A 24181-nucleotide genomic window follows, 5' to 3' on the forward strand; every position below is an offset into this window, starting at 1 on the left:
GAGCTAATCTATTATTCTAAGCAATTTTTTTTTTGACGATTTGATCAGCCTTTCCAGTTCAGACAGCTTGTGTCTGTACTTTCTGCAAAAAACAATTTAAAAAATAATAAGTTGACTGTGCAAAAAAAAATTTTTTTTAAGTACTTCACACGATAAAACAGAGTTCTGGGAAAAGTTTGAGTGTAGCTGTAACTACTGAAAACACAGTTGTGTGGATAGGACCATCATCATGTTGAGCTTCTTCAGAATTAACCAAAAACTGTGTTAACTAATAAAAAAAAAGAATTTTGAAGTTAAAAAAAAATATGCATTCCAGGAATTGAATTAAAAGTTGAAAAGTATATTATTACAGATATTTACAAATGTTAATTAGATTTTTATTAAAAAACTAATTATGCAAATCACAGTCAAACCTGAGTATTAAGTTACAAACACAAATAAAGCATCTCTAGGTTTCTATAAAAACAGTTAATCACAGAATTGTTTAGTCGAATGAAGATCAAAAGTTTAATCACAAAATTGCTTTTTCAAATAAAATTTAAAAATTTAACCACAAAATAATTAATTTTAAACGTTCTCTTTTGCTTACCCAATTTCACTGCATGGGTAAAATTTGTGTCTCAAGACCGTGATCATTAGATGTCAGTCATGGGTGCCTAAGGCCGAGAGATTGTTAGATGTAAAATCGGAAAAAAATCTATGTTCTATGCTAAAAAGCAGAAGTATGTTGACATTTTCTTATGATAAAAATCAAAGTTTCATTAAAATGTCTTGTTTAACAATATATATCATTCTATAAAACAATCTAATCAATCATCGATTTAGTGCGAAAAGACACCTTGTAAACATAGAATCATACCCGATATTGTTGGAGATCTTTTAGAAAATTATAAATCAGCTTCTGATCCTAAAATTCAGAGCAATATAATTACTTGAAACCTCAATATAAGAACAATCGATGACAAAAATTTAGTTCCCCATATTTTATAATTAAGCTATTGTTTGAAAAAGTATTTAGGTTTTTTAATACAAATTTTGTTTGTAAGTGATGATTATTGTCTATTCTTTAAAAGAAAGCTGGATACTTAGGCTGAAGTTTAGGCAGCGTAAAAAAAAAAACTATTATCACAGTACTTATATTAGGCCCTTATTACTATAATTAAATGAGCCTCGCTGGTATCAATTATAGTTTGGCAATTTTTGATAGCTTCCCGATTGAGCTGATTATAATAACCACTCATAAAAAATAATTAGATATTTATATTTTTACTTCATTGACATAGATTATTCTTCAATCAAGTCAAAGAACCGATGACATTGTAAATAAAATTACTCTTTCACTAGAAACAAAAAAAAAAAGTTGCTTTTGGAAAGCTACTGATAGCCTCCGAAGGGATCGAAATTGAAATAGAAACTTTTTCTTCAAATTTCTGCTATAACGCAATCGAAAAATATCGATTGGTTGTAGGTACTTTGATTGGTTTTAGAATTATATTTAAAATGTTTTTTGAAAAGGGATTTTCATCAAAACATGTACAGGAGACCTTCGTGAACAATTTCACTTTAAAATTGAAAATGTAATCTTTTAAAAATTTTATTTAGGGAGGTCGTAAAAACCTATTACCACAGTACCTACACCTTACTAATTGATGAAGTATCACCGCTGCACTATATTTAAGCATATCAAATTTGTTTTTTTAATAAAATAATTATATAAATGCCTTCAGGTTTTAATGAATTTAGGAAATGTTATATCGTATTTCCTAAAATCTTATAAATGCTCTCTTTAGAGGTCGTTGACCCTGGGCTGTCAAAGCGGCTCGAGGGAAAAGTGAAAAGGAACATTCACGCCAAAATGCAGTTGCCGCACACCCGATTGCCGTCGGAGAAATATGAGAACCAGATCAGTGAAATATATTTCTAAAGCTTCTTAAATGTGACTTAATAAAAGTATTATTACTACTACAACACATTAGTTAGGGTCTGTCACATTACCTGCGAAAAAAAAAATCCCATATGCGAGTTCAGAGATGCGAGCGAGAACATGATTAGCGAGTTTTTTCCAAATTAAACCAATCAGGTTCTCACTCGCATGTTCGAATTTTCATACGTAAACTTCAGTTCGAATTGTCCTGTAGTAATTATGTTTTTGAGTTGAAGTTGAAGTGCTCCTCAAAATAAATTTTTAGGGAGAAATAGTTTAGCATTAAGTAGGACAGAAACAGAGAGTATAAAGTTTACCGCTATTATCCTCTGTAATGTAAACAAAATCAAAAGGACATGCACGGGAAAAGGTGAAGCAGGACATAGTTGAAATTAAAATGGGAGATCAAACTGCTGAAATAGACATTTATCGAGACACTCCTATTAGATTGTTGGGTAAATATTTTTATTTATTTATATATCTTTCGAATTCAAATTTAGTTATTTTATTTTTTGAATTATTTTGTATTATTGTAACTTACATGATGTAATAATGCATTAGAATAACCAATAGGCATTTATTAAACATAGAACATTTCTATGCGGTTTTTTACTATTTTATTAGCTTACTGGCTTATTACAAAAATGTAATCGGTCATGTAAGTGAATTTGAATACAACTATATTTATTTAATAGATAAACTATCTATGGAAATATTTTGTTTATGAACATAACCTCTCGCGCCTATAAAGCAAGTTATATAAAATTCTTTTACATCATAACTAAAATTAATTTTAACAGTTATTAAATTAATGTATTTTAAACGTTGTGCTAATCTGCTTGTTCAGGTTCAATGATTGTTTCAGTTCAATATCATATAAAATGTATATTGTTTTTATTTGTATTTTTTTTATTTATGATAAGGTAGGGTAAGTAATCATTAAGTTTTGGCACCAACTTAGTACTGGTATGAAAGGAACTGAGGAAAAACATTACAAAAAGGGACCAACTTATAATCTCCCCTTGCAAGTTATTAATTTTCTTTTTATACTTTTTAAAGATTTTTACTTGTTAAATTTTTTTTTTTTTTTTGGCATCCTGGAAAAGGTGTTTGGTGTAAGCAGGAACCAATACAGAAATGAGTTAACTAGTAAATATCAATAGAGAATATTAAACAGAGTTAGAGAGGTTAGTTTGACTAAAATCTAATCTGAAAGTAGAGTGAAGTTTTTTCATTTGATCATGGATCAGTTTTAAATATCAATCATTATTATGATAAATGAAAAATGAACTTTTTTTAGCCATTCTTTTGAGATACAGGTTTTTGTACAGGTTCCAGTTCATCCCAACTAAGCTCATCAAGGTATTAAACGATTCTGACTAATTATTTAACTTCTGATAAGTTAAAGGCTTGTCCAAGAGTGGTGATGAGATGTACCACACAAGTTACCCCTATTCAATTTTTCACTTCCAATCTTTAACTCATTTATTATAGATATAATCCATTTCATAATATGAAAACTAAAGTAGTAATTGTATACTGTGTTCAAAATTTCTTGGGATAGTAAATATACAGTAGAGAACCGATTATCCGGAACGATAGGGACCATCGCTATTCCGGATAACTGATTTTTCCAGTTTTCTGGATCGCTACAAAAAGCCGTTTTTTTAATTGTTAAACCCAACTAAAAAAAAATTATTTGGAAATAATCTTGAAAAAATGAAGTAATACACTAATGATTATTTCCAAAATGATGGTAAGGTAGACATCTTTCAAAAAAGAAAGAAAAATCCTAAAATCTTATGAGGAAAAAAATTTTTTTTTTTAAAAAAATGGCGGGAAAATGTATTGAATTTCGTTCCGGTTTTTTGGTTTTCCGGTTTACTGATTTCCGGATAACGGGTTCTGTACTGTATATATATAATATCTAAGCATATATATAATATCTAAGCATATATATATATATGCAGTGTTTCGATTGTATTTTCAGCAGTTAATGATATCATACCTGACAAGCCAAGTCTCCTGTTTTTTTAACGAAAACTCCTGATTTTTACGACTATCTCCTGTTTACCTGTATATTCTCAAATTTCTCTGTAATTGTTGAAGAAATAAAGTAAAACAATTTTGTCGATAAAGTATCTGCTAATAGCAAATACTCTTATTTCTCAACAAATAGTGCTAATGCCAGCACTGCAGTATGCTGAGTGTTTATAGTTTAAGTAATTATAAATAATGATTTAAAAAAAATCTTCCTTAGATTAAGTTCTATGTACATAAAATTTTTACTGCGCTAAATGTAGGTGCTTATATTATTTCCTATTTTTAATTTCTCTTTTTGACTGACATAATTATGCATGATGTAACAAAACTTTAGTCATAGCCCAAAATAATGTTGCTTGTAAAATCTCCATTGTTTTATATCATTGTTCTATATTGTTGGTAGATATGTGATATTGATTTTCACGTGGTTTTCAAGTGACCTGATATATTTATAAAAATATGGAAAATTCGAATCTCGATACTGAATATTTAACTTTTAACGTAATGATTCTATCGATTGGTTTTTGACAGTTTCTTTTGATTTCTATTATTATTTATTATAACAGCCGAATCTTGAAACGAGACATACATTTAGTAACACCTTTTCAAGAGTCCGATTTTCGTTATTTCATTGGCATCCTCCTCCCCCCACTAGTTACTACTACGGATTTCAGGATTTTTATTATTTTTTTGCAATATGATGATTTTCAAAATGCAAAAGGAAATAATTAGTGTATTTTCCCCCTTACAAAATGCGAGAATGTCGCCCATAATATTGAAATTAAAAAAATATTTCATATTCAAATAAAAAAATTCTATAACATTTTATTTTATCCTAATATATTTATTTTTTGTAAACACAATGCTTCTGTTTTTTTTTCCTTTAAAAAAAATTTAGTAACATGTATATTTGTTATTATTGAAAATATCTTTCAGAAAGATAATAGTGCTAGAAAGGTTTGTTGCAGAAAGCCCAAAAAAATTCTGCCATAGGGAAAGTTACATTTGAAAGAAAATTTGTTTGTCGTGTTGAAATATATTATAATAAATTTAGAACTAGATTTGGCTAAAAATGATTAAAGTATTCTTTTCATATTGAAATGTAACATTAATTTTGTGTACTTATTGCAGTCTAATAAGTTTTATTTTAATGTATTTTTTTTAATTTCAGGTTATGCAAATGAAGTTGGAGAATCTTTCAGAGCTTTGGTTAAAAAGAGTTTTGTTCATGCTAGTTATGTGGTAGCGTTTGGGTATGTTTTTGCCGATACTGCAGATAAAGTAAAAAAAAGGAATAAAGTAAGTTATTTATAGAATTTAATACCTTAGTAACTTAAACTATTATTTAAAGCAGAATAAATGAGGTCAAGGACAAACCAGCTCTTAAACTTGTTGCTTGCAGATATCACACATTCATGATTATGCTATGGTTTGCAATATCATGAACATGCTCAGTAATTCTTTTTTTTTTCACTATTAGGTTAAGAAAGCTTAATGCCTTCAGTATTTTTTAATCTCTTAGTGGAAATATTTTGGAATAGAATTATCCCTCATGTTATGTGATAGAAAACTAGCTTACTTAAATTATTTGCTGAATATTGTCCTCCCTGTGACCGAATTTTTTCAAGATTCCTGCACCATACCTCTCTAATACTAATATCTTTCTGCAAGTTACTTTTAAAAAGAACAAATATACATGTTGCTAATTTAAAGTAACAAAAGCATCAACTACACAAAAAAAAATTTTTTTTTGGGATCAAATAAAATAATTTTTGAATATGTAATTGAATTTTTAATTTAATTGAATGTGTAATATTTTTTAAATTCTAACATTACGGGCGATCTTCTCTTATTTTGTTGGAGAAAAACGCACTGATTATTTCTTTATTTGCATTAAGTAAATCATCATCACATTAAAAAAAAAAGTTAAAAAAATCATGAAATCTGTAACAGTAACTACCGAAAAAAAGAACGTCAGCAAAATCACATGAATCATACTCTTCAAAAAGTGTTAATTAAATGCGTGTTTTCATTTCGAGATTCAGTTGTTGTAATAAATAATATCGTATTAAAAACATCGGATTTTAAAAACTATGAGAAAATCTATAGTAATACCTGCATAAAAAAATAGAACAAAAAATTCTGCAGAGAAGAAAACCAAATTTTTTACTTCATTATTCTTCATTTTTCATTATTCTCAAACAAGAATAGAAAAAACTACACACGTTTTTTTCTACTCCGATGTGCAAGAAAGGCATCTTTTGATTGTTATTCTAAAGGAAAGATCAACTGCAAATCTGCATATCTTCCGATAATTTCTGTACAAAAGAAGACCAAAATTTTTTGCTTCATTATTTTTTATTTTTCATTATTCTCAAATGAGAATAGAAAAATCACAAGCATTTTTTTTCTACACCAATGTGCGAGAAAATAATCTTTTAAATATAATTTTGTAGAAAAGATAATATATTTCGAAAATTTTTTGCTGAAAAGAAAACCAATTTTTTTTACTTCTCAAAGGAAAAATCTTTCTTGAAGAACTCGGTAACTTTCTGCGACAATGGCGCCCTAGCCACAATTCTATCACGGTTATTATTCTACACCTACTGGCTGATTGCAGCTTGTTTCACATTCAATAGTTTAAATGTTTGTAAAAAATCAATTAATATTTTTTGTCTACTAGTCTCTTCACAAACTTAGATAGGATGAAAAACTTCATGTGGATGCAAAATCACTTAAAAAATAATTTTTACTAGCAATTTATGGATTCTTGTAACTAGTTTCAACTAAAGCTGGGCAATATGTTATAAAATATTGATATTTTTTAATTACCGCAATAAAGACATTAAAAATATTTTATCAGGATATTTCGTGAATACGATAAATATCAGCAAAAAATGAACATTAACACCCAATAATACCAAAGAATATTGACATTCGATAAATACTGATACTCAAAAAGTACAGACTTTATCATGACCCAATGATTAAAATCTTTTCATTTGCACAGTGTTAAACAGTTTGAGGACATTAGCGACTGAGCTGCTTTGCTTGAGTGCTGTTTCTTTCGAGTGGCGGTATAATAAATGTATTGGCCAGCTTATTTTTTCCAAACTGTGTATACTAAAACAAAGAAATGAGTAATTTCTGTATGAATGAGCCGTTATTTTTTTTATAGTGTATCGTATAGTTTTTCTTTAAATCCAATTCTCTAAAAAATTAATAAAAAGGAACATCTGTAGAAAACTGACATTAAATTAGTAAGGTATATGATGCATATATATCTGAAATGTATAAATGGTCATTAAATAGATAATGTTCAATATTTGGGGGGTCAACGTTTAAGATTTTTCAATTGGTGAAAAAATTCCATTTAATTTGTATCGCAAATATAATTAAGAGATATCATTAGAGTTGTATCTAAAGTATCGATATTAACCAATAATTTATCGTGGTATTAAAAATTTCAATATATCTCAGCACTGATTTCAATCCTTTTATCATCACCTAATTTTGAAAAAATTTATTCTTTAATGTTTTTGAAAGTTTTATTTTTTATAAAAATTCTATATTAATTTTTATACATACAACAGTATATATATTTAAAACTTCTTTACATTTTGCAGTTTTTTGAAGATATAAAACTAGTTATTGACTTACCCTGTGTTACCTTATACTTGGCTTTCTTTGTATATCTAAAATCTGACTCGCTCAGACACATTTCAAATTAAAAATTAAATTTTTTTATGATAATCACTTTTTACATTATTCTTCTACACTTTAATAATCTTGCCTTCTTGTGCTGCTTATTTTACATTGTATAATAGTTAAGCATATGTGCATAGCTCTGATTACATCTGTATTAAAAAATTTATTTTTTTCATCTTTTAGATTCTGGATGAAAATGACCCTTCCAGAAAAGTAAAACTAGTTACATCTGCTGTGGATACTCTAGTTTGGCAAACCTTAGCTTCTGTAGCTATTCCAGGATTTACAATCAATAGGCTTTGTGCAACCTCCATGTATTTGCTAAAGAAAAATACTAAACTACCGTCTTCCACTAGAAAATGGACTACAGTAGCTATAGGTCTTGGTAGCATCCCTTTTATTGTTAAACCAATAGATCACTTAGTAGATTCTATAATGAACAATACTTTTAGAAAATGGTTCATGTAGAATTTAATATGTGAAGTTATAGTGTATACTTAGCAATTTTCTGTTAATATTGTTTGCATTTTTTTATGGAAACAACAATGAAAGAAAAAATTTAATCTAGATATTCTTAATTTTTGAAATATTTCAGCATGTGGATAGGAATATAAAGATGTCCTTCTTGTGGAGATTTTGAAAATGTTTTATGTAGAATTTTAGAAAACTTCTAGTATATTCTTAGGAATTTCCAGTTAATATTGTTTGCATTCTTCTTTTACGAAAACAACAGTGAAAGAGAAATATAATCTAGATGTTCTTAATTTTTAAAATATTTTAGTATGTGGATAGAACATTAAATTAGTTAATTAATTTCTCCTTGTGGAGATGCTGAAAATGTTTTATGTGGAATTTATGTAAATTTCTGGTATATTCTTGGCAATTTTCAGTTAATGTCGTTTGCATTCTTCTTTTATGAAAACAACAGGGAAAGGTATAATACAATCTAGATAATCTTAACTTAAAAAAGAAAAAAAAAAAAGAACATTTTAGAGTTCAGATAAAACATAAAAATGAATTTCTTGGAGATGTTGTTTTTCTGATAATAGAACATTGTATAATCTTTATAGTTTTATATTACCATTTATATGGATAGTTTTACATTGATATTGACTTGAATAGTCGTAGTATCCTCATGAATAAGCATTTAGTGTTTTATGATATACTTTAGAAGTGTTTAGAATTTTTATTGATGATTTTTTTAAAAAGTAGAACATGTAATATTTCATTAAGCAAAATAAAAATATGAGGATAATCTTTCTGAAAGACAAAACTAGTGTTAATCATAGATATATTGCATTTAAATAAATTTATAATTTCTGTACTGAGCACTGGAGATAGTGCTCCGGTGTAGCATTGTATTATTCATCCAGTGTAGCATTGCTTAATGCATTGTTACTTTAAGTGTCACTTTTTGTCTTTAAGATAGCATGCAGTTATTTAAGAAAAGTTATTTTTTCCTGTAACCTTTATTCAATAAGGAATGCATTCTAATGATTTTACATCTAGCTTAAGAATTTCTTCTGTTTGTAAATCAATTGCTTTGTTGTGTAAATGGCAATTGCTAAAAGTCTCTTTTCTAGTTCTTTATTTTAGAAATTATTTCTTCCTAAGTGTTCTCCTCTTGTTACTAGTTTTCACTCCAGTTTTATATCTTTCTTTATGCAAGATGAATAAGAATTATCTGATTAAATTTCACCTACAATAACGCATAAAATGCGAAATATGTATCGTAGCTTATGTATGTAACAACAAAAATTTAAATTTTGTATAATTTCTTTATATGTTGCTTAATTTATTTCTTCCTATGTTTTTATGTTTATATTCATTTTTTAATTGGTTTTTTCCTTTTTTTATGTTGATTTCTCCATATTGAATTAAAGATTTACTAGTTGCTGTCATGTTTTGTTAAAGGGTTTATAAATATGTAATAATATAATTTCCAATGATGTATTTATCTATCTTATTTATTTTTTATTTTGCTTCTTGTTTGAGAAGTATAATTATATTCCTTTGTAAATAATCCTCAATTACTCCTCATTATTAAAAAAATGATATGAGTTAAAATTTATATGGAGTATTTTCTTCAATTGTTAAATAACATGAAAGGAATTTCCTAGTTATGAAATTTTTTTGGATGTGTGGGATATATTCGAGAGTTTCAAGATGTGTATTAATGAAAATATTTGTTTTTGATTAGGTTTATTTTTGAGTAGTACGTTCCAAATATGCCTATTAAATGGTTATCTATCAGTGCACTTATAACTTCAGTGATTCCCCTTGGAAACTGAATCCTTAGGACCCAATACTTCCAAACTTCTGGGTGCCTATTTAAAATATGAATTGTTTAATTTGTTATGCATCTATTAATAAGTACAAATATTGAAATATTACTGTACAAATATTGAATGAAAATATTATTTTGCTATTGATTAGGTTTATTTTTGAGTAACACGTTCCAAATATACCAATTAATTAGTTATCTGTTTGTGCACTTATAACTTCAGTGATTCCGCTTCGAAACTATGAATCCTTCGGAATTTCTGTGGAGAATTCTGAGTACTTCTGAATTTCTGTGTGCCTATTTAAAATATTTGAGCTATTGAATATTGAGATTTATATTTGAGCCATCAATAATTTGAATTAGGACCTATCAAACTCTCGCATCAACGAAAAGCAAGATGTAATTTGACAATGATTTAATGAAGAAGTGAAATTTTATATTTGTATATAAATAAAGTTAGGTTATAATGGTGCCAACATAAATCTACTTACGTAGAACTTTTTTTGTTTCATACTGGAAAGTTAAGCGTGATGCCTCATAACGTATTTTTCATGCTTTCTCTACTTCAATTTCTAAATTGGGGGGGAGGAAATCTTAAACATAGTTTATTAGAATCATTACGCACTTTTCAGTATGTTATTGTTCTTTTTAATTTTAAGTACTACAATGTAATATACAAATGTAATAATGAAATAGCTAAATATATGACTAGCTTAGGTATTTTTTAAATGGAAAAACTAAAATATTAACACATTTTATAGGAATTGCTGAATTTTTTTGAGTATTTTTTTTAAATTTGTTTTTGGAAGTTTGCCAATTAAATCTATGTTTGATGTTTAAATGCTATTTATTTCTTGAATGGGAGAAAACAAAAATTTTTTTATACATTTACTCATTTTTATTGGAAATATTTATTTTTTCTCATGGGTGTTTGTGGTTCTTTATTAATTTTACTTTTAAGAAGAGTATTTCACTGTACTTTTTACCGTCAATATAAATATCCTAAATGTTTCATTTATCTATCTGTCTCATTATCTATTATCTCATTGTCTATTAAATGTCTCATTCTTATCTAAGATTTTTTTCTGAATTACAATATACGATTTTGTGTAGTATAAATTTTTTAATTGAATAGATAGTGGTTATTTAATGTTGGCAAATCTTCCCCCCCCCCTCACTCTAAAGTATTTTTGGACCTTTTGCTCAATTGCCTTCCATCCATTTTGTTATGTGTGTTTTGTCATTTTCTAGAAAATAACTGTTGTTACCTTCAAAGTTTATTTTAATACTATGTGAGAACTATGATCTCATTTTATATTTAATATATTTTTGTAGTATATATGCTTGAAATTTTGCTTGTGTTTGTGTTATTAACATGAATAATTCAGTGCCTTTCATGAAATTTTAAAATACAAACTTTGGAACTCCAAAAGAGTTAATTTTGTAGCAATAAATTTATTTATTATTCTCTTGCAATCATTTTCAATAAAGCAAATAATCATTTTAATAAAGCTCAATAAAGCATGTTTACTTATTCTATACTGTCGTTATTTCTTTTTTTTTACCGTTAAGGTTAAGGTTTCTTTAAAAAAAAGTGTAATCTATGACGAAAAGTTAATGATTTGGAATGGGTAATGGAAAACAAACCATTTGGAATTTGTCATAATTAGAAGTGGGCGATGTATCACGAAATATCGATCTTTTTTAATTATCGGGATAGCGATATTGAGGACATATTCTCACAATATATCGTGAATACGATAAATATTGATATGGAGCCGTGGTGGCTCAGGGGATAAAGCGGTCGCCTTCTAATGAGGTGAACCGGGTTCGAATCCCCGCGATGACTGGTTGATTCCAATTCCGCACCTGGTTCGCACTGACCACAGTTCTGACGTAAAGTATTCTCAGTGATAGATTGTGGGTTATAGTCCCCTTGTCGTCAAGCCAATCCTGGGAAGTTTTCGTGGTTTTTCTCTATGTAACACAAATGCGGGTTAATTCCATCAAAAAGTTCTCTGCGAAGGTGAATACTTGAATCAAGAGTTCCCATGTCTTCTGGGTTGGGTTCGAAATTATAAGGTTATGGAGTTGAACATAAGTAGTTCTTAAAAGGCCCGGGATAGCCTGGTTGGTAGGGCACTGAGCCCATGTCGAAGAGATCGTGGGTTCGATCTCCACAGGCCGAAGACTCGCCATATAGTAGCTGGTTTCTGATGCACGCTAATTCTGTCGGGTCGCAAAGTCCTCTATGTTCCCATAACAAATCAATACCTTTGGGTGTACTGATCCAGGAGCTCCTTTGTTTTCTGGATTGGGATCAAAATTACAAGGATACGGAGTTGGGTCGGCTGTTCAATGACTGTTATAATATAAAATAAAATAAGCAGTCGTAAACTCAAAAAATTGGATCGGCTGTTCAATGACGGTTATTAAAAAAATATCGACCTCAGATTAGTTTTGAAAAATTTCATCACTTTATAAATACCGAAAGTATTGACACTCGATAAATATCGGAAAAAAATTTCGACACTCGATAAATACCGACACTTGATAAATTCTGACAGTCGCTAAAATTCCGAGACTGGATAAATATCGAAAGAAAAAAAAACAAAAAAAACAGACACTTAGTAAATACCAAAAAATAGGGATACTCTATAAATACCGACTACATCGTTACCCAATGAGTAAAATTTATTTCTGTAGGAAGAAAAAGAAGAAAACCTTTCTCATCACTATCGCGATATTAGAAGTTCAGATGTTGTCCAGTATTAGTCATGTATGGTTGTAAGACTCAAAATTAGTTTTTAGTTCAATGATTTACTTCTTTTTAATCATATTTATTTAATTCTCGATAGAATCAGAATTAAATTTTTTTTTTTCAATTTCAAAATAAGGTTTTGAACAAGATATACTGAACCTCTTACGGCCGCCTTAACATATTGCTTATTAATCATTAATTGCGAGACGTGAATCTTTATGTAGCATTCTAAAATGTAGATGCAAATGGAAAGCATTTTTACTTTAAATTATTTTAATTTACAATGGCTATAAATTTATATTGTTCCATTGCCACTATATAGATGCTTTTCATTACAACAATCGTTAAAAACAACAACTTTGTAGTTGCTTTTCTTTTAGAAATACTAAAATGTAGCATTCTAAAGTGTAGATGCAAATGGAAAGCATTTTTACTTTAAATTATTTTAATTTACAATGACTATAAATTTATATTGTTCCATTGCCACTATATAGTTGCTTTTCATTACAACAATCGTTAAAAACAACAACTTTATAGTTTCTTTTCTTTTAGAAATACTAAAATGTAGCATTCTAAAATGTAGATGCAAATGGAAAGCATTTTTACTTTAAATTATTTTAATTTACAATGGCTATAAATTTATATTGTTCCATTGCCACTATATAGATGCTTTTCATTACAACAATCGTTAAAAACAACAACTTTATAGTTGCTTTTCTTTTAGAAATACTAAAATGTAGCATTCTAAAATGTAGATGCAAATGGAAAGCATTTTTACTTTAAATTATTTTAATTTACAACGGCTATAAATTTATATTGTTCCATTGCCACTATATAGATGCTTTTCATTACAACAATCGTTAAAAACAACAACTTTATAGTTGCTTTTCTTTTAGAAATACTAAAATGTAGCATTCTAAAATGTAGATGCAAATGGAAAGCATTTTTACTTTAAATTATTTTAATTTACAATGGCTATAAATTTATATTGTTCCATTGCCACTATATAGTTGCTTTTCATTACAACAATCGTTGAAAACAACAACTTTATAGTTGCTTTTCTTTTAGAAATCGTTAAAAAAAGCAATTATGTAGTGTATTCTCTTCAAGAAATCGTTAAAAAAAACTATCAGAAACATTTACAGCACATTAATTGTTTGAACTGAGTCGAACTTTTATATTCTGAAAGTGGTAAAAATTAAAACTAATTTTTTGTTCTTCAATTTACAATAGAATTATAGGTTTTCAGCCTTTCGGGCTTACATCACATTTATCAATAAATCTTAAAGTCGGGATGTGTTGACAATTTTTCCACTCTGGCCTAGAAAAGAAAGAAAAATACTGCCTTAATCACGATTGCTTAGAATCTCTAAGAATTAAAACGAATCCTTCAACTGCAATAAATTTATAAAAGTATTTTGCAAATATTTTCTAATAAATCCTGAAGATAGGAGATATTTCCTTACCAATGCGAAAATCCTTCCTTTTCCATGATAGCCAGCGCACATGTTGCACTATGTTCAATATTGTCTGACACTAGATCTACAAGAAAATAAATGCAATGTATGACAACGTTATAGAATAGCATAGTTGCCAACCCTGCTCTTTTAGCCAATTATGCACCTGAGGAGACAGTTTAATGTGGTTTTAAAAGGACAAGGTACCCAGAATTCGCCTGTACAGCACTTGTAAACAACATGGGGGGGGGGCTTTTGTGTACATGATTGAATGTTTTTCTTGGTTAATAGGCAAAATCATATTAATTCGAATAAGTAAAACTAAGAATAAAATCTTTAATCATAAATTTGGCTTCCGCTTTATATACTACTGAACAATCTTTCACTCATAATTTCAGGCACATAAGGCCTTCAGCATATCCCTCTATCTAAGTCTGCCATTAGCAACAAACCTGACTTGTTCCTGTATTGAAATACATAAGATCTTTAACTTGTTTAACGTTATGTGATATAAAGTATTGTGCTTTCGATATAAAGTATTTTTTTCCTTTTGGGGTCCATGTGAGAGCAGATTGGAAACTATGGTAAATTTATAAGGAAAACTAAATTTGATATATATATATATATATATATATATATATATATATATACAAAGCCCTGCTGTCAATTGGCGACTAACAAAATTAACCTGGCATAGTTGTTCCCTTTGCCACCAAGAGATAGTGTAGAGAAGCTAGCAACTTTAATCAGAGATTTGTGGGAGCTAGAAAATGAAAGAAAAAAATTTCATTGGAAAGTTAATGATTATTATTTCATTTATTTTTTCCCGATTTGATTTGTGTTAAGAAGTAAGATAATGTATCGAACTTTTAGTTGTGCTCTATTTAATGGTTTGGTCACTTAATCTGAACCTCTAACCGTAAATACTTTTATTGGAAATGTTTTTTTTTCCCGATGCGTTGTACTCTAGAACTAAATTGCAGTGGTACCTTAGGACGTTGCAAGGTACAACACATAAAAATTTTTCTAATAAATGCATTGAAGAGCTTTACTATTAAATTGCTGAAAGTTATGGTGGATTTTGGTACAGGCGAAAGAAAAAAAACTCGCCGAGAAGAAAACCAAAGTCAAAATTATTAGGTTCTCCAGTTCTAAGGATGAACAAAAAACTTTTTTGACGAAGAAGATATGAGCAAGCAAGAATTGATAGACGGTGTGTTCCTCCAGGAAAAAATGGACGTATCCTTTCTTCATTATGATTACAAATGTGGCGAAATTAAAGGGGACCGTTTTATTTGAATTAAATTTGCTGGCTAGAAGAAAACTTTTTTATTATGTCACAAAATAACAGACACTGTTAGGATATCCGCAATCACTCAAGTTTCCTGTGGATTTCAGTGTACATAACCATAACATGCCCGTGGACTAATCTGGTAGATAAAGAAGCTTTTTTTAATTTTTCCTGTTACGTTTTGTATTTTATATTCATTAAATAGGATTTATTTGTTAGATTTTTTAAATTTTCATTTAGTATCAAAGTACAATATCCTGCAACCCAAGGTAAAACATGGTGTTGCCGCTTAGGAACCTTTGCAAAGGTGTAAAAAATAATTTGTCTTCCCTTTTTAAAAATAACATATTTTTAGTTTTGAAGTGCTTACAGATTCTTTAAATGGTAAGCAATGAGAGATTACTTTAATTTCTACTGTAATCTTTACCCAAGTAAAAACAAACAACTTTGTTTTTGAACTGTTCCAAGGTACAACGCCTTCTCCTACATATTATTAATAAATGATGTTATAAAAATTACCTGTACAGCTGACTCCACAGCTAGTTTTGGTGCCTTTTCTGCAATATTTGTCGTTGATCTAAAAATTAATAATGTATGCACATAAGTAATTATGGTATTACGTAGTTGGGGACTTATACACTTTTCGGAGAAGATATTTCCTAGTGGTTATGAAATAAAGTAAACTTTTAAACTAATAAGTACAATTTTTCATAAATTCTGCAGGATTCGAAAGCATCACCATATGATTATCAATTCTATTAAATGTACAGTCAGCAAAAAAAAAAAGATATCACCCTGAATAACTTTCGTTCTAATGATCGGATTTTCACGATCTAAGTGTCAATCTTAATGGTTCCCGGGGGTGACCTCAATTATGCTAATTAATTAGTGCTAACTATTAATTAAGTTACGAAATCAGACACAAAAACGTACTTTCTCTGAATAAACATGTATTTTTTTTTACATATTTGGATTCCTGACCTTCAAAATATAGGGGGTAGCCGCAATCTGGGAAATGTGGTCCCCATAGTTTGGTTAGGAGAGCGATCCAAAGTTCGTACCCCTTAATGTTAATTTCGCTTTTTGCGTTTTCAGTCATATTTTCAAAACTAATGAAGCAATTCAAAAAAAAATTGCACCCACTCATAAAACTCATTTACCCAAAGATAATTTCATGCAAAAAATAATTTTTAATATTTATTTATTATTTTTTATTATTTAATTAAAGTGAGGATGAAAAAATATTGAATTATAAGGTATGAATTTTTTTATACCATAATAATCTACATATATTTCAATAGAAAAATCTAAAGTTTCAACTGTTTTTATTTATTAGAATCTGAAAAAAATTAAAATTAATTATTTTTAAAAAAATAATTTGGCGACAATAAAAAAATGATTAAATGGGGCGATTAATATTAAAATGTGATAAACTTGCGAGGAACTTGACTTCGCGCGCGTAGTGTAAAATTTCATTCATATTTTTTTCGCTAATAATCGTTTGCTAATCTTTTTATTTTTATTTCTTTCAAACTATAAAATACGATGTTTCTTTTTAGTCATTTAATAATTTATTTGTAATTCAGTAAAGAAATTATGAATAAAACATTTTGAATAAAAAACACTTTATTCAACGAATGTCTAGTTTTATAAAGGCGTGCATCTGATAGAATATGATTATGCACCAGATTGTGCTTACTTAATGTGATTATTTTTTAATTTTTGATTTTCTTTTTCAATAACTGATACAATTTCAATAATATACATACGTATGCATAGATTTGGAATAATATATTTATCAATTTCTTGAATATATATTTTATAATTATTAATACTAATGCGTAGTCAACATTTTTAATCATCTTAAAACTTCGCCCGGTGGCTGAGCGGTAGCGCTTCGCGATGTCGTTCCTCGGGCCGGGCAAGGCTGACTCAGCCTTTCATCCCTTCAGTGGGTCGATAAATAAATACCAAGCATGATCGGGAACATTAATATGAAACTTTATTTATCCAAAAAACAAATCGAAAAACCCGTTCGAAATTTGATTAAAAACAATAGATTCCTAACTAAAGTAATAAAATTTGTTATATAATATCATTGAGTTAATCGTATATTATTGTAGATATATTTACCAAAATATTTCTTTGTTAATTTATATAATTTTTTCCCGCGCAAATCCATGTCGGGCAAATCTGTGGCTAAAATTATGTGCGAAACAGGCAATTCATGTTTCTTTCTCCTTTCTATTTTTTTCTCTTAAATAAATATTAATTTTTTAAATTTATTAACTGTTAACTTCTTTAAATTATCCAGTATAATAAATATTTCCTTGCTCACATCCATTTTCGGGCCCATCCTTGGTAACTAACAAATCAAACGCACTACAACACTGCAGTAAGAACGCACTTTAATACAAAAGCCCTCTATTTAAGCTTTTAGCTCAATTTCCGCTTTTGGTTTCATATTTTGTAATGTGGCTATCTTTTTCGAAAATATTTTAAATCATTCTTTAAAAATTTCACGTTCATGTAATAAGTTCATTTGAATTCGCAGCTCGCTTTATAGATTTCGTTTCATGTTTTATTCTGTTTCTTCTTTATACTTAATTTTCTGATTTCGCTTGATATTTTTACTTTATTGTGTTCCATTACATTTGTAATTTTTTTGTAAAATTTTTTTGAGTGCTTCTCAAACTATTGCATTGATATATTTTACTTTGTCTATACTGATACAATAATAGAAAGTGCTATTTTTTTGCTGATATAATCGTGTAAGCTGATGAAAAGATTATATCTTTTATTTTCCGGATATTTTTAGAAATTTTTTTCCTTTTTTCGGAATTTTTTTTCCGGTTTCTTGCAGTTTTACTTTTTATTATTATTTTTCTTCCCCCCTTTTTTATTGTTCTGTAATTTTTCCCAAGTTTTTTCTACATTTTGAACTTATTTACTTATTTTATGAGTTCTATTTACTTGCAGCTTATGCGCAATAAATAAAACTTATTATTTTTCGTAATTTTCTTCGTGTTTTTTTTTGTTTTTATTTATTATGATATATATATATATATATATATATATATATATATATATATATATATATATATATATATATATATATATATATATATATATATATATATATATATATATATATATATATATATATATATATATATATATATATATATATATATATCAAAATGCTTTTAAAATGCCATATAACATTTATTAAGTTTTACAATTTTATCGAAAATAAATACCGTGATTTCTATAAAATTTTGCGATTATGCATCAGAATAGCTATCTTTTTTCAGGTCCACCTTTGCTTGATCGCTTTTTTTCTTTCCTTTCCTAAGAAACTCGAAGTGAGGGGCAAAAGCATTTAACCCTACAACTCTTCATAAATTTATGATAACTTATGAAAATTTGGTTTTAATTCAAAACTGTCATACAAATTACATTAAAACAGCTTTAAAAAAATAAATAATGTCAGATAAAAATTCAAAGATTCTGTAATCTTGGAGAATCAAAAATAATTTATTAATTTATTTAAATTTCCTTTTTAAAGGAGATTTAAAAAAAAAAAAAAAAAAAAAAAGCCCAGAAAGCAACGCGAAAAATTCTTTTGGTTGCTTAGCAACGAGAAGCACTATCTTTTCCCATCTTGTCATTCATTCAGTTTCTTTATGGTTGTTATAAATTATTTCCCCTTCTATGGCGAGGTAATTTGGCATATTTTTAAACCATCGCCAGATATATAAATCCTTATTGCCACCTAATTTACAACCCATTTTTTTCGAAATTTTGTCTACCCCCCCTATTTTGAAGGTCAGGAATCCAAATATGTAAAAAAAAATACATGTTTATTCAGAGAAAGTACGTTTTTGTGTCTGATTTCGTAACTTAATTAATAGTTAGCACTAATTAATTAGCATATTTGAGGTCACCCCCGGGAACCATTAAGATTGACACTTAGATCGTGAAAATCCGATCATTAGAACAAAAGTTATTCAGGGTGATATCTTTTTTTTTTTGCTGACTGTACAGTGCTCCAAAAAAAAGGACCACCCTGAATAACTTTTGATCTAATGATGGGATGAATAAAGAATTCAATTCTTATTGTTTCACATAGTTTTCAAACTTCTAATACGGTTTACCAGATATAAAAAACCAGGCATCACCTGAGCACATCTTGAACTGTTTAGGGCTGGACCGGAACGACATTCATTCCTCTCCCATTCTGGTTTCGGATTTTCTTAATGTCAACGGATTTATTGATCTGGTCTGACCCCATCAGACCAGATGGGAATTAGCAACAACAACAACCAGCTATAATCGATTAAAGATAAAAAAAAATTCCCAAAGAACGTGCAATCAACTCTCTGTGAAACTCGATTTTGACCAAAGAGAGCGCTTGCAAACATCACGAAGATTATCTTTTGAGTACTAAAAAAAGAAAAAAAACATAATAGTCGACCGTTTAATTTATAACAATGTATTAAGTTAAGGAAATGGATCAAATTCGTTTTTCAAGCTCCATTTCCGATTCCAATTTTCATACACACCCGCTGTATTCTTCCGTTTATTAACCGTTTGCATACCAGGTTCTTATTTTGCAGTAATGGGAAAAGTGCCTTTATAAAAATATGGTTAGAGATTTACATTTAAATTATATTGTTATTTTGTACAATTAATAATCGATTTGGTTTAATAATTTACTCGATTTTAGAACAGAATGGAGCTGGTATTAAATATCTGGGCAGCTGAGTCCGTTTGCGGCCCTTTTCCCATTTGTCTCCAACTTGAACTTTGTGGTGTTTCGATGAAGCAGTGGAATGCAAATGAAGTAACGGAGTATTCATGTCGATAGATGAACATTGAGCTCTGACAGTGAAGTCATATGCAGTAGGGTGGTAAGACCATAATGTAAAAATATGAGGTGTAACTTGTGCTAAGCTGGTATGGTAAAAATGAGGTTATGTATATGCTATTGATGTCTATGCACTATCATGAATTACTGCAATAGTATGCTGCTATTGGTCTGATGTTATTGTCTTCAGTTAAATTTTCAAAGAGGAATATTTCTTTGAAGTTTGCTGCAGAGAAAGAGGTGGCTTTTTCATAGAATTTGATATTTAATTCTGCCATATGTTCGTCGATTGCATCTATTTTGGGGTGTATTGCGTAGTTTCTTACGAACCATCAGACTTTTGCTATCTTTTTTAGTATTTTATTTTGGCAGACTATTAATTTGTTCAGCTGAGTTTGTGTTATATTTGTCAAGATTGGTGAGGCATATGTAAGGAAGGGGCTGATCATGGATAAATTGAGCAATCTTTTGAGTTTTAGTGCCATATTTGATTGATAGAGTAGTACCAGGAGTTTGGTGCATAATTTTTAGAATGGTATATACATTACAAGATATATAATTTTATATTATTAATATATTCTGGTTGATGTATAGGAATATTCAGATTCTCTAATTGCAAGCGCTAAGAATAAAAGATCTAAGTTATCAGTCCTTAACATTTTGAAAGCGATACATGTTCTAAAATGGAACATTGGCTCTGAAACCATTAAAGCTTGCAATACAGTTAAATATATATTATTACCATGAATATTCCAAAGTCGTCGCTGCCATCTTTGTGTGTTTCTCCAACTGCCTGCGTATTGAATCCACTCGCATATTTCGCTAGACAGGCAACTGGATTTTAAAGGTGGGAAAATGTATTAGATTGAAGGCATAATAAAATAATTGACATGTTATAAAAAAAAATTGAAAACATTAAAAAGAAAAACACGATGTTGAATTTATGATTAAGTGTAATAACGGTGTGTTTTTAATGATCTTTTTGGTTCGTTGGTTGTTACTTATTTCTTTACTTGTGTCCCAATCATTGGATGCTCTTTGATTTTACATAGTTTCTTATATCATTGACTTTGAACAAATTTTGAATTTCATGGGTGAATCGTTTCCATCGCATATCACTCTCTCTCTCTGACTGTAACTACAATTAACCTTTTCGAGACATCTGGGTCACATATGGTATCAATCAACGTAAAGAAGATGAAACTGGTAGTTAAGATATTTCTTCGGCAGTTTACTTGTGGATAAGGCAATAATGCATAGTTCTATTTATTTAATTCACTACTACTTAGCTCAAGATAAAAATTATATAGTTATATTTAGCACCAACATTGATTAAATATGTTAGAATTAAAGTAAAAGAAAAAGTAAACCTCAAATTAACCATGCCCATATTTAACCCATTTTCCTTTTAAAAATACAATTCTATTTTTCAAAATGCAAGAAGTGGTAGTTCAAGTGTTTCAATATTAAGATTTTTTGTTGTTGTTGAAGAAACTAGATAGTTCGATCTTCCATAACATATTAACTATAATTATATTTATATTTGATTTTGAAGTCTACACACAGTGCAAATTTTTTTAAAGCTAAAGTAATAATTAATGGAAAATGTATTTAGTTTGATAAAAAAAGGGGGTACCACTAACATAAAAGTTTTTTTATATAATAACAACTTTTTGTTTCCAGGCATTAATGGTTTTTAATTTTTCCATTCGTATTCCATATGAATGTATGTATGACTCACCTATCCCGAAGATTTAAACATATTTCGAACTTGCCGAGATAAATTCATGCGTCTCTATTGTCTCCAAAAATTGATTTAAAACAAAGCTCTTTTACCCAGTATATTTTCGAACTTCTTACTTAAATAACTTTACTTTTATCCAATAAGTGATCTATCATTGTTTCTCAATTAGCTAAGATGACCAGCGCCCAGAAAAACAAATAAATGAAAGCAGAATTTTTAAAAAGAAGAGGAAGAAAAAAAAAGATTCGAAAATTTGCCACTTTACCTTCATAATCATTTAAAAATAATATTTCTGTTAAGCAATCTCTGCGAAGGTTTCAGTTCTCAGAATAATAAATTGAAAAGATAAGGCAGTAAGTTTTCCGGATATCTTTTTAGAAACTTTATACCAGTTAGTTAGGTTTGTCCGTAAACTTGGTTGATGGCGAGGAATACAAGGATAATACATATGGCAAGGATAATACACATCAGTAATTTAAAGCCCTGTATTTAATAACGGTACTTTAAAGTACTACATTCTTTTAAAGGTAGCTAATTCTTTTTTAAGTATAAACTACGGGTTATTACTGACCCAGGAAAGATAATTGGCAGTAAAACTATTTCCTTTCCATCCCCTTTTGTTTGGAAGAAGTAAAATATTTGTGACTAACCTTTTGTTCCATATTAGTATCATACATATTCAGTTGTGAAGCGAAATTATTAATAAGTAAATATACGTTTTACTTGTTAATAGTTTCTAATAATAATAAATATTTCCCCCTCATCCTCCAAAAAAGATGGAAAGCAAATAGTTTTACTACCAATTTTTTTCTTTTCGTCAGGGTCTGAAATATTTTATTTTATAACCATCGTTGAACAGCCGACCCAATTTTATGGGTTTACGACTACAAATGTTTAACTCCGTAACCTTGTAATTTAATTTTGAGCTCAATCCAGAAGACAAGGGAACTCCTGGATCGAGTATTCGGAGAAATTTGCCTTCGGGGAGGACTTTTCGATGGAGCTAACCCGCACTTGCGTTACATGGAGAGGAAGACCACGGGGACCTCCCACAGTCAGCCTGACAGCAAGGGGACTCAAACTAATGATCCGTCTACTACTGAGGATATTTCACGTCAGCAATGTGGCCGGTGCAAGCCGGATGCGGAATTTGTATCTACTGGGATTCGAACAATGTTCGCCTCATTGGAAGGCGAACGCTCTATCCCCTGAGCCAACGCTGCTCAGGGTCTGAAGTTTTGTTAAAATTTAGTGTAATTATATATTTAATTTTTATTTCTCTACCACTATAAAAAGATCAATTGGAATTAAAAAGCTTTACTTATGCGAACGCATACTCATTCTCTTAAATGCAGAATTTAATATCTTTAATGAATAATATCCTTGTTTGGAAATTTATTTAACACATTGCAAATTTTAAACAATTTTTTCATAAATATCCTTCTTAGTTATATATTCAAACGAATTTAATAGTTATTCCTAGATTTATACTTTCATTTAAAACGAATTTTATAGTTTCTCAAGATAAAATAGTAAATTTCATCAGTCTTCGCGTACAACAATTAAATAATTCGCGGATTTCATTTCTCGGACGTTAGGCGTTTTGCATATCTTGCTTAATCTAACATAAACCATACCCGTAATATTCTTAATTTACTTACAGTTCGCAGCATTAGCTTTCTTTTGATGTAGTTTATTCATGAAAATATCTGCCACAGCGCACGGACTGACGACTTTTGCTTTGATAAAAATTGGTAAAAAACCACACAAAGCGATGACAATCAAACTCGTTTGCGCCATGTTGCTGCATCTAATGTTTTCACTGAGAATGTTCAAATCCACCTGTACTCGGTTTCTCAGGGAAATGACGTTATTTATGACGAAATATTTGTAATTTTGAAGAGAAATCCTGAACTGACTAGTTGTGTTTATCGCTTTAGAGTGACAAAGAACACAACTGAGTCAATTTAATTTAGTGAAATAAATTGATTCAGTTGAATTTCTAACAGTTACAGAAAAACATTCTTCACACATTTGTTTCTGTGCTCTTTAACAGTTTGCAACAGACAATACATAATTTGAAAAACAATTTCTTATTT

General features: G+C 29.0%; 2 protein-coding genes across 3 annotated transcripts; one reads left to right on the plus strand and one right to left on the minus strand.

Annotated features, from left to right (window-relative positions):
- The first annotated feature begins 1863 nt into the window (after positions 1-1863).
- On the plus strand, positions 1864-11498 carry LOC107438680 (mitochondrial fission process protein 1). Of its 2 annotated transcripts, XR_015428683.1 has the most exons (4): positions 1864-2379; positions 5139-5266; positions 7859-9220; positions 9345-11498. XR_015428683.1 is itself a non-coding variant. In XM_043048440.3 (3 exons), exons 1-3 carry the CDS (start codon positions 2322-2324, stop codon positions 8141-8143), a joined length of 471 nt encoding a protein of 156 aa, XP_042904374.2. In that variant the 5' UTR covers positions 1864-2321; the 3' UTR covers positions 8144-11498. The 2 variants fall into 2 exon arrangements, 1 of the variants encoding a protein (XP_042904374.2); XM_043048440.3 differs by having other exon boundaries at positions 7859-11498.
- A 2411-nt stretch (positions 11499-13909) lies between these two features.
- LOC107438677 (lysozyme 1B) lies at positions 13910-23958 on the minus strand. The gene is made up of 5 exons (XM_016051006.5): positions 23744-23958; positions 21081-21172; positions 15988-16045; positions 14187-14262; positions 13910-14041 (listed from the first exon to the last, which is right to left on the minus strand). The coding sequence occupies exons 1-5, from the start codon at positions 23880-23882 to the stop codon at positions 13966-13968; spliced, it is 441 nt and encodes a 146-aa protein (XP_015906492.1). The 5' UTR covers positions 23883-23958; the 3' UTR covers positions 13910-13965.
- Between the last annotated feature and the right edge of the window lie 223 nt (positions 23959-24181).

Source organism: Parasteatoda tepidariorum, chromosome 8, assembly GCF_982258835.1.
Source record: "Parasteatoda tepidariorum strain Cologne lab strain chromosome 8, Ptep-v5.0, whole genome shotgun sequence".
Classification (NCBI taxonomy): domain Eukaryota; kingdom Metazoa; phylum Arthropoda; class Arachnida; order Araneae; family Theridiidae; genus Parasteatoda; species Parasteatoda tepidariorum.